At 45.1% G+C, this 15,119-nt stretch overlaps 1 protein-coding gene and 1 long non-coding RNA gene across 2 annotated transcripts in view; both read left to right on the forward strand.

The window, feature by feature from the left end:
- LOC147446346 (uncharacterized) overlaps window positions 1-8,691 on the forward strand; it is a 104,177-nt gene extending 95,486 nt beyond the window's left edge. The window contains exons 11-13 of the mRNA XM_086525603.1: window positions 7,884-7,979; window positions 8,090-8,365; window positions 8,477-8,691. Coding sequence (XP_086381729.1) covers window positions 7,884-7,979; window positions 8,090-8,365; window positions 8,477-8,587 — 483 coding nt within the window. The 3' untranslated portion in view covers window positions 8,588-8,691. The remainder of the gene's footprint in view (window positions 1-7,883; window positions 7,980-8,089; window positions 8,366-8,476) is intronic.
- Window positions 8,586-10,356, forward strand: LOC147446347 (uncharacterized). Its single transcript, XR_015189863.1, has 3 exons — window positions 8,586-8,613; window positions 9,303-9,423; window positions 9,856-10,356. It is a non-coding gene; the product is annotated as an uncharacterized LOC147446347 (long non-coding RNA).
- The last annotated feature ends 4,763 nt before the right edge of the window (window positions 10,357-15,119 follow it).

A 15,119-nucleotide genomic window follows, 5' to 3' on the forward strand; every position in this document is an offset into this window, starting at 1 on the left:
TGTAAGCAAGACCTCGATGGGAATCCCTGAACTCAGAAAAAATGTCGAACTTTCCTTCTTGACCCCTATCCTTGAACTCTTTAGTCTTTGTTTTCTTCTCATCAAAGTTGTCATACTAAGTGGCTCTGAATAGGTGATTCAACGTCTTACCATAAATAGTACCAAAAGGGTGGGTATATACCCCCTATCTTAACTGTCAGAAGAGGACGAGGTCTCCTCCTCTGAACTACTAGATTATTATCTGTGCTTTCTAACTAGAGGGAAAGGAACTGGTGGAACTCTTTGAAGATGAAGAACTCGGGACATCCTCGAAACGAACACGCTTCTTGGATCCATTAGCCACCTCAAAAGTCGATTTGTGACTTAGATAATGGGGGCAATCCTTTGATTTTCTTCTCTTGAGAGTGCTCTTTACTTTTCATCAACTGATTGATCTTCAGTTCCAGAGCTTTGTCAAACTCTTCTTGCAAGTACAATTTTTGCGTTTGTGCACCAAGCTTTGCTTTTGTCTTCATGGCCGACTTGAGAGGTGAATGGACGATTTCTCACCATCTAGAGGAACCTCGTCAAGGGAACGATTCTTCACATACTCCACATATTTCGAGTCCTTGGAGTACTTGATCATTCTTTCGGTGCATGTGTCAACTTGGAGTTGGCTTGACTCTGGTTTTGATACTAGTTTCAATGATTGGTGGTTTACTCCCAGGAGGGGTATTGAAGAGAATGGATGCTTGATAATGCTTGCACATACTCATGGCCCGGACCCTTGTGGTTATTTGCGGGAAGAGTATGGAAGTCTGAGCAGTGGTTACTCTTAGCACCTCCAAGCGACGCATGAGCGTTTGGTTGTAAAAGGCCTCTATATCTCATGGCCCAAACCTCTTTAGGTTATATGTGGGAGGAGTGATGAGGGAGTCGTTGAACAGGTCATGGCTCGGACTTGGATGGTTATTAGCGGGGGGAGGGTTCTTCGGCGACTATATGTTTCTGTGTCTTGTAACATGCATATGTGAGCATCTGAGCTGCATTGTGATGTGCCAACCACTCAATATTCCTAATTGGGTGAGATTGCATGGGTATGTAATTTTACTGCATTGAGACACACGTTACAGATCAGCGCGGTCTGGGTGTGATGACTAATTTGCTATGCCGGAATATCAAGAGCTCCGATATGGAACGAGATCTTGGGATATTTTTGAGCTAACTTGAGTTGTTTCGTAGATATAATGTAGTTGCGAATGATTACTCCTCTTTCAAGAACGGAGGATGTCACAAACTGTTGACGTGTCAAGCCATTGAAGACCCAGAGGGTTAGGGCTCCCCGAGCCTAATCCTAGCCAACTTGCATATCCCAGCCGAGGGGCCTTAACCCTAGCAGAAGCAGCAGAAGAAGAAGTCTTTACCAACTTACAGTTCCTCGCCGAGTGGCCCAAACATTAAAAGAAGAGTGAAGATTAAAATCCTAACCTTCAGCAAACTTAGGTGACCTTGTCTGATGGGGCCCAAATTAAATAAAGCAGAGTCTCTCTCTCACACACACACACACACACACACACACACACACACACACACACACACACACACACACACACACACACACACACACACACACACACACACACACACACACACACACACACACACACACACACACACACACACACACACACACACACACAAATGGCCCAGTGTATCAGGATGATGACATGGCACTGATGTATGGACCTTCCATAATTTTCCCTAGCTGATGATGGTGTGACAGGTTGTAGGGACCTCCGGAAATTCTGTTGCTAGCTTTTGGACTAGATGCTTTTAGGCTTCAAGATTTTCTTGTAAACTGCTTTCATGGCCAAGGGGCCTTTAAATATGTGCCCATGGCTCATTCTATGGCATCCGACCGTGTTGAGGAGCAGAGGTGTGCGGCGGGCATTGTAACATGTTGAAGCAATATAAAGAAATATCGATAGGGGCACCAAGGTTTGGGGCCCGTGCTCTCTTGGGGGGCACTCCGTGTCTCGTGTTTCGGGCGTCTCTTTGAGTTCCAGTTGATTTGAAGTGCTTAAAAATCTCTTCAATCTGTTGTTTTTTGTTGGCTCGTGGTGTCCTCCCGTTACATCGTCGAGAAAAGCCATGTCTAACTGTTGTTATGTATGCAAGAGGTCGATGGGCATCCTTGAACTTTACAACTTGTCCCCCATCCTTCAACTCCTTAGTCTTCTTTTTCTTCTTCTTACCATCAGAACTCTTGGAAGAAGACGACGTTTCTTCCTTTGAACTGCTAGATTGCTTTTTGTGCTCTCTAGACTTTTTCTTGGATCTACTTTTCTTGCTTCTCTTTGTCTTTCTCCGCTTCTTCCGCTTTTTCTAATCCTCAATGGAACTAGAGGAAGAGGAACTGTTGGAACTTTCTGAAGACAAAGAAGAATTGGGGTCATCCTCGAAACGAACACGTTTCTTGGATCCACTAGCCACATTGAAAGTTGATTTCTGGCCAAGATAATGGGGGTAATCCTTTGATTTGCTATTCGTTCGAGAATGCTTTGTGGTTTTCATGAACCGACTGATCTTTTGTTTAAGAGCTTTGTCAAACTCTTCTTGCGAGTACAATTTCTGTTTTTTTGCATCTGCCTTTGCTTTTGTCTTCATGGCCCACTTGAAAGGTGAGTAGACGGCTTCTCGCCCTAGAGTGCACCTCGTCAAGTGGATGATTCTTTAGGTGCTTCAGATATTTCGGGTCCTTGGAGCACTTGATCATTCTTTTCACGCTTGTGTCAACCTGAAGTTGACGTCAGTACTCTATCTTGTCGAGATCCAATGCTAGAAACTTGCCATGCTCTCGCGAATCCTAGGAAGGAGCTTGCTCCTGTTGGAATCTCCATTGGCTTCTTGCGTTCCCTAGCTGGGATTTGAGTTTTCATCATCTCCCCGCAGATGTGTGGTCAGAGGGGTGTCGTCTCCGTCGTATTCACTATTAGAACCCAGGTGTCCTCCAAAAAAGGATTGGATCCTCTGTAGAAGAAGAATCAAATGAGCTCTAATGCCACTATTACAAGCTTGGGCACTCCATGTGAGAAATCGATAGTAGCACACGAACAAAAAGTGCAAAATAATTGAACTTGGAGAGAGAGAGAGAGAGAGAGAGAGAGAGAGAGAGAGAGAGAGAGAGAGAGAGAGAGAGAGAGAGAGAGAGGCGGAGTTCCGCTTCCAAATGCTCTTGTCCCAAAGACTGGCGTCCCTTTCTTTCTTGGCTGCTGATCACAAAGGTACAACTCCCAGAGGGTCCAACTCTCCGTGACTCTGCATCCAGATGCTCTCCAAAGAGTAGCCCAAGGGCTCCTTATAAACTACATGGGATGCCTAAAGGGAGAGCCCCCAAAAGCATCAGTTGTAAGCTCTAAAATCTCTGATCCCAAAAGCAACTGCTCCTAAAAGCAAGGCCAAATTTAGCGTAAAACTCTTACTGCCTGTACAGGCTGCCATATTAGCGAAATTCCGCGAGTTGCATTGTTGCCTGCCATGTCATCATCGGTCCGCGTTTTTCAGAATCTGCCGCCACGTCAATAGTTTTTAGGTTTTTAGGCCCTTCGGCCGATAACTTCAGGTTGGTCAGGGTTAGGTTTTTAAAAACCCTAACCTCCTTTATCCCTTATGTACCACGTCACTTATTTGTGACAAAGTATGACTACTTTGCTAGAGGCATTGAGGTAGAGCTTGCTATGGGAGATATCAATACAATTGTCCCGCTTATCGGTGCCTTGCCTGTTGCCATTGAGGGGTTATGACAAGGCAGACTTTCACATCATGGAGTTGGGACACTATGACTCTCTTTATTTATAGAAATCTGATTGTGGAATAGTATGGTATAATGCATGTTAGAGAATGTGTTGTCTTGTAATGATGGTCATTGGCATGTATGCATGAAGACAATGTTCGTTAAAGAATCGGATTGAGTTTTACAGGTGTAATTGCCAGTAATTACTCTTCCTTTAACGGGGGGTGTCAGATAGTGATGACGTGTCAATAACCTGTAAAGCAAAGCAACTAAAGAGGACCAGCTTAAGGTCTAAAAAGTGATGATTGTACGGACATTCCGGAAATCTAGCCGTGAATTATGGAAGTTGAAGTGGCAGCCCGGATTTTTCGGAAATAACCTTTTTGACGCGAGCTTTTGTATCTGATGCTTTTAGGGCCTAGGGCCTTTAAATATGTGCCTTGGGTGTCCACCATGTGGTCTCTCTCTCTCTCTCTCTCTCTCTCTCTCTCTCTCTCTCTCTCTCGCGAGGAACTCGAGAATCTCATAACAAGATTATTTGCGATAGAAGTGAAGTAGTCATAGCGACTACTGGCTGAAATAAGTCAATTCAAGCTGCTAGGCTGCTCTCCAATCAAATTTCAGCCTTCGACGCCGTCCACAAGTTCAATTTCAGCCAAGGAGACCTCCGGTACGTCTCCACTTCGAAATATTTTGCATCTTGGAGTCTTGTGCCATTTTGAGGAGATTTGGTGTCCAAGGGTGTATGAATAGTATGCATTACATTAGAATTTGTGAATTTCTCAAACTGGTAGGAATTTTGATCCATGTAAATTGGAAAATTTCAGCAGAGGATAAGCTATTGCTTCCCTCTTAGATAGAGAGAGCAATAGTTCTCTTTCTCAAAAAGAATCAAGAATTGAGACGGACGAGAGAGTGGTAGAACTACCTTTCTCGTTTCCGGTCTATGTGCTTGTAAAAGAACGCTTTCCCATTATAAAGTATTCTTTAAGGGGAGAACCAATGCATCTTCTGATCCCTAGTCGAGTGTGAGATTGTGTTCTCTCTCTCTCTCTCTCTCTCTCTCTCTCTCTCTCTCTCTCTCTCTCTTTCTCTCTCACTCTCAAAATCAAGAATTTTTCATTTAATTTCTAGTTGTGTGCATTGTGAATTAATTTCGAAAGTGCACTTCCTGTTTTGTCACGCTTGAAAAATGCCACCATGTACAAGAAGATTGTGGGTAGCCTATTCTACGTGACAATCTCACAGCCAGATTTGAGTTATACGGCTGGACTTGAGAGCCAGTTGATGCATTTACCAAGAAAGCCACATTTGAATTCGGTGAGGTGCACATGTGCTATGTGAGTGCTACATTGAATTATGCACTCGTTTATGAGGCTGGCAAAGATGCAGATTGGGAGGATAGTCTATAGGTTGGCGATCTACCGACACGTTCATGTTCTCAATCCGAGTGCTATCATCACATGGAGAAGCAAGAAACAACCTACAATTTCTTTGTTGAGTATAGAGGCCGAGTGCAGGGGTGCTACAGTGGTAGTATGTGAGGTAGTATGGATGGAGATGCTACTTGAAGAGTTGGGCATTCAGGTTGAGAGGCCGGTTGTCATCTACTACGACAACTTTAGCAGCATGTAGCTAGGGCGGAACCTAGTGTTCCACACAAGCACAAAGCACATTGAGCTGCACTACCACTTCATCAGAGATAGGGTCTTGGTTCTGTAACATCGACCTTAGGTACACGGGGACAGATGAGCAAGTTGCGGACATCTTCATGAAGGCGTTGGGAGCAGAGAAGTCGAGGGGATTTCGAGCTATTCTTCTAGTATGAGAGGTGGTGTGGAGCTTGAGGGTAGTGTTGAGATATCAAGCTCAACACACGGTATGCGTGGATGACTTATGGCCTACATTTATCACTAGCATGAGGTAGCGAACAAGAGGATCATCACTAGTGGTACTCTAGTTGGACTTCACCGACATGGTCTACCTATCGAGAGTGATGGTAACTTATCTTGCGAGCTCAATCACTAGCGGTTTCACATTGACCGTTGCACATAGTTCTTATTATGTTCTATTTTTCACTTATGTTTTCTAGACCTTACCATCATTTTCAGTAGTGAATCAGCAGTAGTAGCTTTCAACCTCCATCTCCATTGTGTGCTCTCTTGGTTGTGTGTGTGTAAGTAAGGGGACATTGTAAGCTTGGGCTTACACTTAGGGTATGTCATTTTTAAAGAGTAAGAAGGCTCCAAAGAAAAGGCTTTTGGAGACACTACATAACTTGTAACCTTGGAGGCTTCTACCAAGGAGGCTTTTACACATGAAATCTTTTTTAGAGGCTTGTGAAAAAGAAGTCAAAATAGGATAGATCTGGTTAAATAGTTCACTTTTCCCTTTTGGGACGAATCATTTCGAGTTCCAAATAAAAAGTTATAGTAAACACAATGAACAAACTAGCTAGTGGGGAATGTAGTCACCAACAACAGGCAAAGGATTGCTATCTATTGTCGTTCATGCAAGAATAAAGTCTTATTATTATGATCCTAAAGGTGGGCTGAAATTTCAATGTGACCTTGCATTGACACAAAGACAAAATACCTCATGGAAAAACGTTCGCACCATACACTAAAACTGGGTTGTCCTTCGTGAAGTCATAAAAAAGGAGGCGGTCAAGGATTGGAGCCTACTCTTATCTTCCCCATCCTTTGTCTACCTGTGTCTGAGGAGGAGTGAGGGAGGGGTCGGGAGATGAGGCTCTCAGCCCCACCGGGGAGAGAGGAGCGGGAGGTGGGGGTGAAGGTGGAGGAGGGGGAGGAGGAGGGGGAGGCAGTGGAGGCGGCGTAGCTTGAAGTGGACGGAGTCTCCTCTGGGGGGTCTTGCTGAAGGGGGTCAAAACGGTTCCTTGTCAGAACCCAATGCTCATGAGCTGTATGATGGTCGGCTACCAGGGGGAGCAGTGTGGCGAGCCCGTCCCTGTCGGCAACGGCTAGGCACTTGCTGCCAACTGTCAGCTGTCTGATCGTTGGCCTCTGTCAAGGTACCAGCCTGTGTGTCCTGAGTCTCTGGCTGCTGGGCATGTGTTGTGGGTCGAGATTTGCTGCGAGGACAGACCTTTGCCAAATGGCCCATCTGTCTGCAAATGAAGCACGGATTCGGGAGACCCGAATACTCCAATCCCCACTCACACGAGGTAGCAGTATCACCTTCGGGAGGGAGTGTGTGTCTTGAACAAGAACCCGCACAGTAGGTAAACCTACGGCCTTGGTCACAATTGAAGCTGCAGTGCGTGGAGACTCCAGAACTGTCCCGAACATGGAACCCATCCTGGGGAGAAGAGGAAGGTACTTTCTCGTCAGACCTGGGAAGCAAACCAAGATAGGCAAGTCGACCTCCTCCGCAAGCACATCTGTAGCCGGGTCGAAACCATGATGCCATCGTTTGAAGTAGGCTTGAGCTGCTCGGATACCGAGCGGGCTCATCAAAATCACCTTGGCCATCATCTCTAGAGACTCGAACTCTATCTGATAGTACCCTCTCCCAAGGATCTGGACATCGGTGATCTTACCCACATCAGAGAGGAGTCAGGCCTGGAGTAAGTCTCGAACCTCGCCACGGCTGGGCGAGTGCCAATAATCTTGCAGATAACCGAGGAGGCCTGCAAGCGTTCCACCTCGGCCATCAAGCTCGCTTGCTCTTCTGGCGAAAGAGCAAGTCGAAGTGTCAGCTCCGCGGGGTGGGGCGAGGGGGCTTCTGAGGAGTCCCTCTGTGATGGAGCAGAGGCCGCCATTCTGTGTCTGCTGCTGTGAAGACAACCCCCTGCGAGAGCTCCGGCAAGCAAAGTTAGGAAGCCATCACTTGGGGGGGGGGGGGGAGACACTGCATGAAATGAGGGAGGTGGGCGGGCAGGAGGGCTGCGAGGGGGTAGCAGCCAGCAGGCCCGCACACAGCAAGGGGGGGGGGCAGGGGAGAGGACAGGGCAGCATGCGAGAGGGTAAGCGATGGCGATGGCAGGCTAGCGGGCAGCGAGCAGTGGACAGGCTTCATTTGTCTGTTTTTTATGGTATTCATTGTAAGCTTTGCTAGTTGCAACTTGACATGGTCATGTCCATTTCAGATGATCTTTCTGGATGGAGTGTTTCATGCTGATCCGCATGCTGGCAACCTTTTCCTGCTACCTGATGGACGGCTGGGGCTCCTTGACTATGGACAGGTACCTACTCTCACATGCGTGTGTGCTTGCATGTGTGCGCGCGTTTGTGTGGTGGTAGATGGCTATATTTTCCACTCTCCTTGTTGACATGCTCTACAAACTAACTTCAGAGTAAGGAGATCGACAGAGGTTTGAGGCGAAAGCTAGCACAGATGGTCCTAGCATTATGTGATGGAAACAGTCTCTCTATTGCCCTTGCATTATTAGACATAGGTATGGTCTTTGAACCTGCTGATGCAGTGAATGTTCCCCTAGACAGAGTGGCAACTGCAGCCCGCATTCTTTTTGATGTATGCTATGTTGAGGAGGCAACAGTGTCACCAATGTCACAGAATTCAATCCTCAAGGAAATTCCTTTGAAGAAGTTCAACCAAGAAGTGTGGATGGTGAGCATTTTCTGGGAATTTGAAGTTTTGTATGTTTCAAGAAGGCAATTAAACACTGCTTTCCTTCCAAAGTTTCAAATTTTACTCCTAATGAAGCTTTATGTACAACAGGTGATCAGAACAAATCTCCTGCTACGAGGTCTTTGCTTTGCTCTTAAATTAAACATTTCTGCTGCAAGGATTTGGCAACCATATGCGATGACCGCCCTTCAAGGGTCATGAGTGTAATGATGAAATTTTGTATTCATGTAAATTTTCTGTCTCATCATTTTTTATACACAATATCGATTCATTACCTACCACAGAAACAACAATCTTTTCTTCTTTCTTTGGGTTTCTTTTCCCTTTTCCCTCTATTTGAATATCCCGTGTGAGTAAGCTTACTCCATTACCTTATGAATCTTCTCTCTCTTACGAGCTTTGATGTATTTTACATCTTGTTTACTTGTCCATCATGTTTTTGCCTCATTCTTTTAAAGATTCCCCATCCCCATCTCATACATATGTATATGTTGATGTATCCTTCTGATATGATGAGACATCCAAATCAGTTGTATGCTTCAGTCCTCATAGGTCAATGTGGTCTACAGTGGTGATAACCTTAGCCATCATTTATTCATGATTGCGATTACATACGTCATGAGATTACCCATTGACATCTTCTTTGCCTGAACACATGTTCACACACAAAACCCTCTCCATCCAGCTCATTTGGCTATTACATATCAAATTTCCTCGTTCACCTATATGAACAACTAATAGAGAATCCAAGGGAATGGATGGCATGACAAGTTGTGTGCGATCTTTTACTTACATTTCAGACAATAAGAGGTGGGAAATCACATGTTAAAAGATGCAAAGGTTTGAAGAAACACCCTGGTCAGGCTTTGATGGGTTTGATAGAGAAGGCTCATGTGGTCTATCATGTATTTAACAGGTGGTCTGTCCTATCTTGAGAACTGAGATTCAGCTGTCATTCACCAATAGACGGTAGATCAAGAATTATGGATGGTCTGCGCCAGACATCAGCTGGCGAAGGGCCCCACAGGCTCTGATAGGTAAGCAGTTTTCATATATTGGTAGGTGAAGAGGTTGGTGAGCTCTCAAGAAGATGGATTCATAAGGTCAACATTCCTACGGTCTAAGATCCTATAGTTGAAGTTAACTCTCTGATTGTCATGGTAGGCCTCACATTGTCAAATTGATATAAATAGGAGAAAAGGAGCCTAATAATTTGGCAGATAGATTGCTAGTACTCCATCACTCACATCAGGCTAACTGTAGGAGATCTTTATGGTGTGAAGTGTCATAGAGAGGATAAAAGGCTTGAGAAATTCTATTGTTGCTTTATGATTTAGGCAAAGTATCTGAGTGCTTAAAGACAGGTCTTATGATGTTTACTCCTTTTGTATGGAACAGGCAGTACAAGAGAGGACACACAAGATACACAAGATAAGGTCTTCTGATGTTTCTACTTTTGTATGGAGCAGGCAGTATAAGAGAGGATACACAAGATGTGCAGCATTGGCTATACATGAAAGGGCGTTAGTCAGACTCTCTTTTAGTAACTGTGGGCCCGTGATGATTTCTGAAAAGATCAACGATGTGTCCTTTTGACTGGAGTTTCCGGATACTTGAAAGATTCATGATGCATTCCATGTGAGTCCAGGATTATCTGTGATGGATAGAGACATTGATAGAGGAACCATTTCAGGAGATTTCACAAATCTTGAACTCGAGATCTCTTACGCAAGAGGAAAATGGGATAGCCAATCTACCACACTTGAGAGCACAAGTATTGATCTTTGATAGGTGGATTGTAGCAGAATCCATTACTATACAAGGTGTGTTGGCAAAGTGTCACATCGATCCTTTATAGACATATAAAGTTTGCATAAGAGCCTAGAGTTGTCACAGTGAGTGGCAGCGCTATATTGACATCAGGGGTTTTAAAGGTACTGAAATGGATCTCTAATGAGTATGCATGGGTAGAGGATTGTACAAAAAATTTCAGAGACATAATTGCTGCACGTGTGTGGGGCCTCTAGAGTCACTTTTTGTGAGAAAGCAACACAACATAGGGTAGACGTATACATAACAAAAAATAAAGTAACTTTTTTTGGGGGCTGTGTGTGTGTGTGTGGGGGGTTGATTTTGTTATTGAAATCGAATAATGACATCTGAAGATGTAGAGAGGGCTACATCAAAATGTGGGGAGACTCTCCCAATGAAAAGGTATGGATCAACTCTACCCAGATGTCACGTATAGTCTCCGCTAGTGGGACGGGTCGAGCCTCGAAGATGCGGAAGCACTGGGCCCTCGAGATGAACCAAAATGTCAGGCTGTAGATGAGCTCCCATAAACACTCTCTATCCTTGCTCCACTCCTCAAGTATAAGCTCCGTGGGGGGCTAGAGAGTAAGCCGGCCTCCCTGTATCACAATCATCCTGCTGACTGAAGTCATCTCAAAATAAAGTGTTGGGCCCGTGATGGTGGACTAAGCTCCAAGTCAGCTGTCGAAATTGCGGGCAGAATTCAAAGCCAAACCTGCTTTGCCATGGGGCAGTCCCACAGACACAGACGTGTGTCTCAAGTGGATGGTCACAGACGGTACTCACCTCAGAGTGGCCACTGTGCACCAACCAATTCTCAACTGGAGTAGCTCGATGTGCAACTAGCCATCGGAACATAGTGGCTCTCCTTAGCTGTCTGATGTCCCAAAGGCGTCCACAAAAATATGCCAAGAACTCGGTCGTGAGACCCTCCACTTGCCAATGATCGGTTGCAGCATGACGAGCCTCTCTCTCTCTGCACTGTATGTGACGTCTTAGTCGTGCTGTTTACTGAAAGAAGGGGATCCCCGGGTGATCAGCTGAAGCAAAAGGATCCCGCCAAAACCACTCCTCTGGGTGCTGCTGCACTCGCACCAGAGAACGGCACTCGCAAGCCGCTAGTGTCTTAACTCAAGAGTTGACGGGTTAGGATCTATCACACAAGTCCTCCCACTGATGCAAGCAACACTTGGCCACCTCTGGTGCCTTGGTAGTAACTCTGTAGAGATGACCCTCTCTTTGAACCTCAAAGAACATGCAGAAACCCGTGTCTGAGTAAGCCCTAACTGCAATGAGGACCTCCATTCGATTGAGAGCCCCCATCCAGCAGGGAATCGCCGGCCACTATGCTGGGATAGCCTCTACAATATCCTGATAAATGATCTGCACCCCCCTCATGTCTGGCAGCCGAAGGCTTTGACTCTCCTCATCAAGTGCTGTAAACTGCAGCCAATCGCCAGAAGTAAGGGCTTGACTTTGTGCAATGGGACCCCAAGGGACATGAGGTCGGCTACCAACAATGTGTCCTTGCTGTGTGCCGACCAAGGGGTTCCATGTAAGTGGCTACCTAAAGCGCTCTTCAATGATGCGTGTTGGTGTTGCTCAAGGCCACACTTTGCAGTTGCTCTCAAGACCGAAGCAGGTTCATAGCAAAATGGTCCTCCCAGGCCCACTCTGCGCAACTCTCTGAAAATCCAGTGAGTGGAAGGGCTCCATGGGCCGCCTATTTGTGGGACTCGGGCATGAATCCGGTGAGACAGCAGCTCGTTCCAGGGCTCTTCTCCTGGAAGGAGACTTCTGACAATGAGCAAAGAGGGCTCTACTCTGCCGGGTCGAATATCCCCAACCCTCCCCAAGAGCAAGGTAAAGTAATGACCTGCCATGAAACTTTGGCCTGAGCAGATAGTGCGTCTCGCCCAAAAAAGTTCCCGATCAACCGCTTCAAGTGGCTGATGCAAGATTTCGAGAAAATCAAGCAAGACGTGATGTACCACAATAGTAGCCAGAAGCACCCGGTTGGCCACTAAAGCTGTGGCTGCAAGAGAGAGCCGTGCCGAACTCCAATGGAGCAGTTTCCTCCTGATGAAGAGAAGTAATATGTTGCTCTTGTGATGTATTCAAACCAATGTGACAACCCAAGTAATGAATTGGTGCCCCTGGAGAGATCCAATTGAAGCCTCCCAAGTGACCGATTGGGGATTGGGGCGTGGAAGCACTACCAACCCAAAAAGCCACAATCTTCTGCCGGTTAATCAATGCTCTCGACACACAACAGAACACTTCGTGAAAATTGACCTCTCGGCTTTTAGAAACATGCCGAGTCATCAACAAACTTACCGTCCAAAAGCTCATCTCCTCGAATAGGTAGCTGTGGTCCATGCAATCCAACCTCGTGTGGAGTCAAACATCTACTCTATCGCCTCAGCATAGAAAAGGAATAGGAAGGGGGCTAGGGGGCAGCCTTGATGTACTGACTGTGTAAGCATGAAACGGTCCCCTCTTTCCCCTGCCAACAGGCGTGACTATCCGCACACCAAGCTGACACTCCTCTTATCCATGCATCTGAGCCAGTCCTGTGCATAGTGCAATCAAGGAAGTCCCAGTCATATTGTGAAGGTAAGACCAAAGGTAGTAAGTGGTAGTCAAGTGACCCAAAAAACTAACAAAAGATTTGGGGCAATATCATAGAAGAGAGCTCTAAGGACACTTTGCTTAATCAAATGACCAAGTGCGAGAAAGATGAGAAGTGCCCTCTAAATACCTCCTAAGGCTCGTTGTTGCTCAATTGGGTTGGACCTAATGCAAACAGAACACACAATCCTGAACAAATTGGAGATGGTAAAGACGACACCTTATTTTCTTGCACAAACTAGGATGTGGGGAGAGAGAGTGAGAGAGAGAGACTCTACAACCTTAAGACTGTCAGAACTTAATACCAACAATAAGTGAGTCTTTTACTACAAGAAAAAGAGACTCTACAACCTTAGACTGTCACAACTTAATACCAACAATAAGTGAGTCTTTCACTACAAGGAAAAGAGCAGGGGGAGAGAGAGGTAGCACACTTTTTAATCACCCAATATACACGTTAAATGAGTAGCTCACAGCATCATGCTTGGTCACCATATAGATAAAGCTCTCAAAGAATAGATCCACAATCTTGCAAGCCCATGCAAGAATTATTGTCATCAAAACCCTTAACCTCAACCAAAATTCATACTCAAAAGAGCCAGCCTAATGAACTATCTTAGGGCCAAGGGGTGCCTCTACACCCTATCGCCCTCTTACTACAGCTTACTAATAGCTTGTCATTTAAGTGTGCAATTTATTCTCAAGAAGTACGTTTAGAGAGAAAGAAAGATCAAGTAGGAGATAGTTGAGTGAGACAATTAAAATGCCAGCAAGGAAACAGAAGTTTTGTGTGCAACATAAAATTTAGCTAATGCTAAGAGAAAGGTAAGAGAGGGTTGCATTAAAACTACATCTATAACCTATTGTTAGTTAGGTATATATAGAAACAAGATTGGACCTTCTTCAAGTTGTTTTTTGAATGATAGTGTTCGGTTGCCTACGCGGCTTTCTCTGTACTTTATTAGGATGCACCATTTGAAAGGAATTTTGTGATGAGCGGGAATCTTTTTGAATCTCTTTCTTTCGGTAGTGAAATTGTTTGTGAAAGGGGTAGTCAATCAATCGCACACTTAGGGGGAGAAAGAGTGTGTTTGATGTGAGTGTGCCATTGATTAGCCTCTAAATCTTATCCCTTGCACTTGCAATATTTCTTCAATGCTTCATTAGTAGTGCTAGCTTGATTTAGAAACCCCAAGCTTGTGTCACTTGAGCTAAAAGTGCTTGCATGTGTGGTGTTAGAGCAGTGGTGATCAAAGGCCACCAACTCAATAGGAGGACATGTTCATAGATTAGAGAGCGAGCCATTGTCGTGCATCATGATCTTCAACCAGACTTGAGAGAAGTACCAAGAGTGTAGGTTGAGCAAGAGTTGATGGGTAGAGAAAGCCATGTTGATGGAAAGGAGCAGGTGCTTGTGGGTAGCATGAGTGCACGTGTGTTTACAAAGAAAAGTGTGTGTGTGTGTGTGTGTGTGTGTGTGTGGTTAGAGCAACAACACATACAAGGTTGTTGCCCCGCTTGGTGATACACCGAAGATAAGTGTTCTATGGGGACTACCTACTCACAAGGGCCAGTCGGAGTGCAAGAAGAACAACATAAGGGTGAGTGAAGAATCTATGCTAGGCATTACAAGACTCGGGGAACGTAGATAGAGGACAACACAAGAAAATATTCCAAGAACGTTATTGCTATAAAACCTATCGCTGTAGGAGTATAAAGTAGACGATTGCAAGCTTCTATGTCTCCTTATGACAGGTTAGCTGCTATTCATGGTGAGAGGTATAAGTACTAGATAAAATTGATACCGATAAGAAAGTCAAAGGATTGCTAGAGCCAAAAACCTAATATGACTTGGCAAAGTATGCTTTTCTTGCACACTTCAACAGGTTGAAGACTCACATAATTTATGGAATTCTATTAAAGGCTTGGTACAAGGTGAAGGATACACTAGACACAACTTTGTGAAGGAAATCAATTAATTGGGGCCAAAGTGGCACACATCTTTGAGAACAAATTTCTCTCTCCATGTTAGAAAAGGACAAGTGTCTTTCAAGTTTGAGGAGTAGTTTACGTTTGAAGGTGGTGCTTAAGTAGCAAAAGACCTTTGCACAAGGAGTTGAAATTGCATGGGAAGTAGAGCACCTTAGTCAACTTGGAGCTAGTGTTGAGCCAAAGGTCAAAATGAAAGTTGTAGAGCAACCAAGGTTCCTCATGAAAGAGCCAAAATAGGATCAACAAGATTCTCATGACGAGGATGCTCTTTGTAAGAGAGATAAGAGCTTGTGGACCT

The sequence above is a fragment of the Adiantum capillus-veneris genome, chromosome 12 (genome assembly GCF_014529385.1).
Source record: "Adiantum capillus-veneris isolate H3 chromosome 12, ASM1452938v2, whole genome shotgun sequence".
In the NCBI taxonomy this organism is placed as follows: Eukaryota; Viridiplantae; Streptophyta; class Polypodiopsida; order Polypodiales; family Pteridaceae; genus Adiantum; species Adiantum capillus-veneris.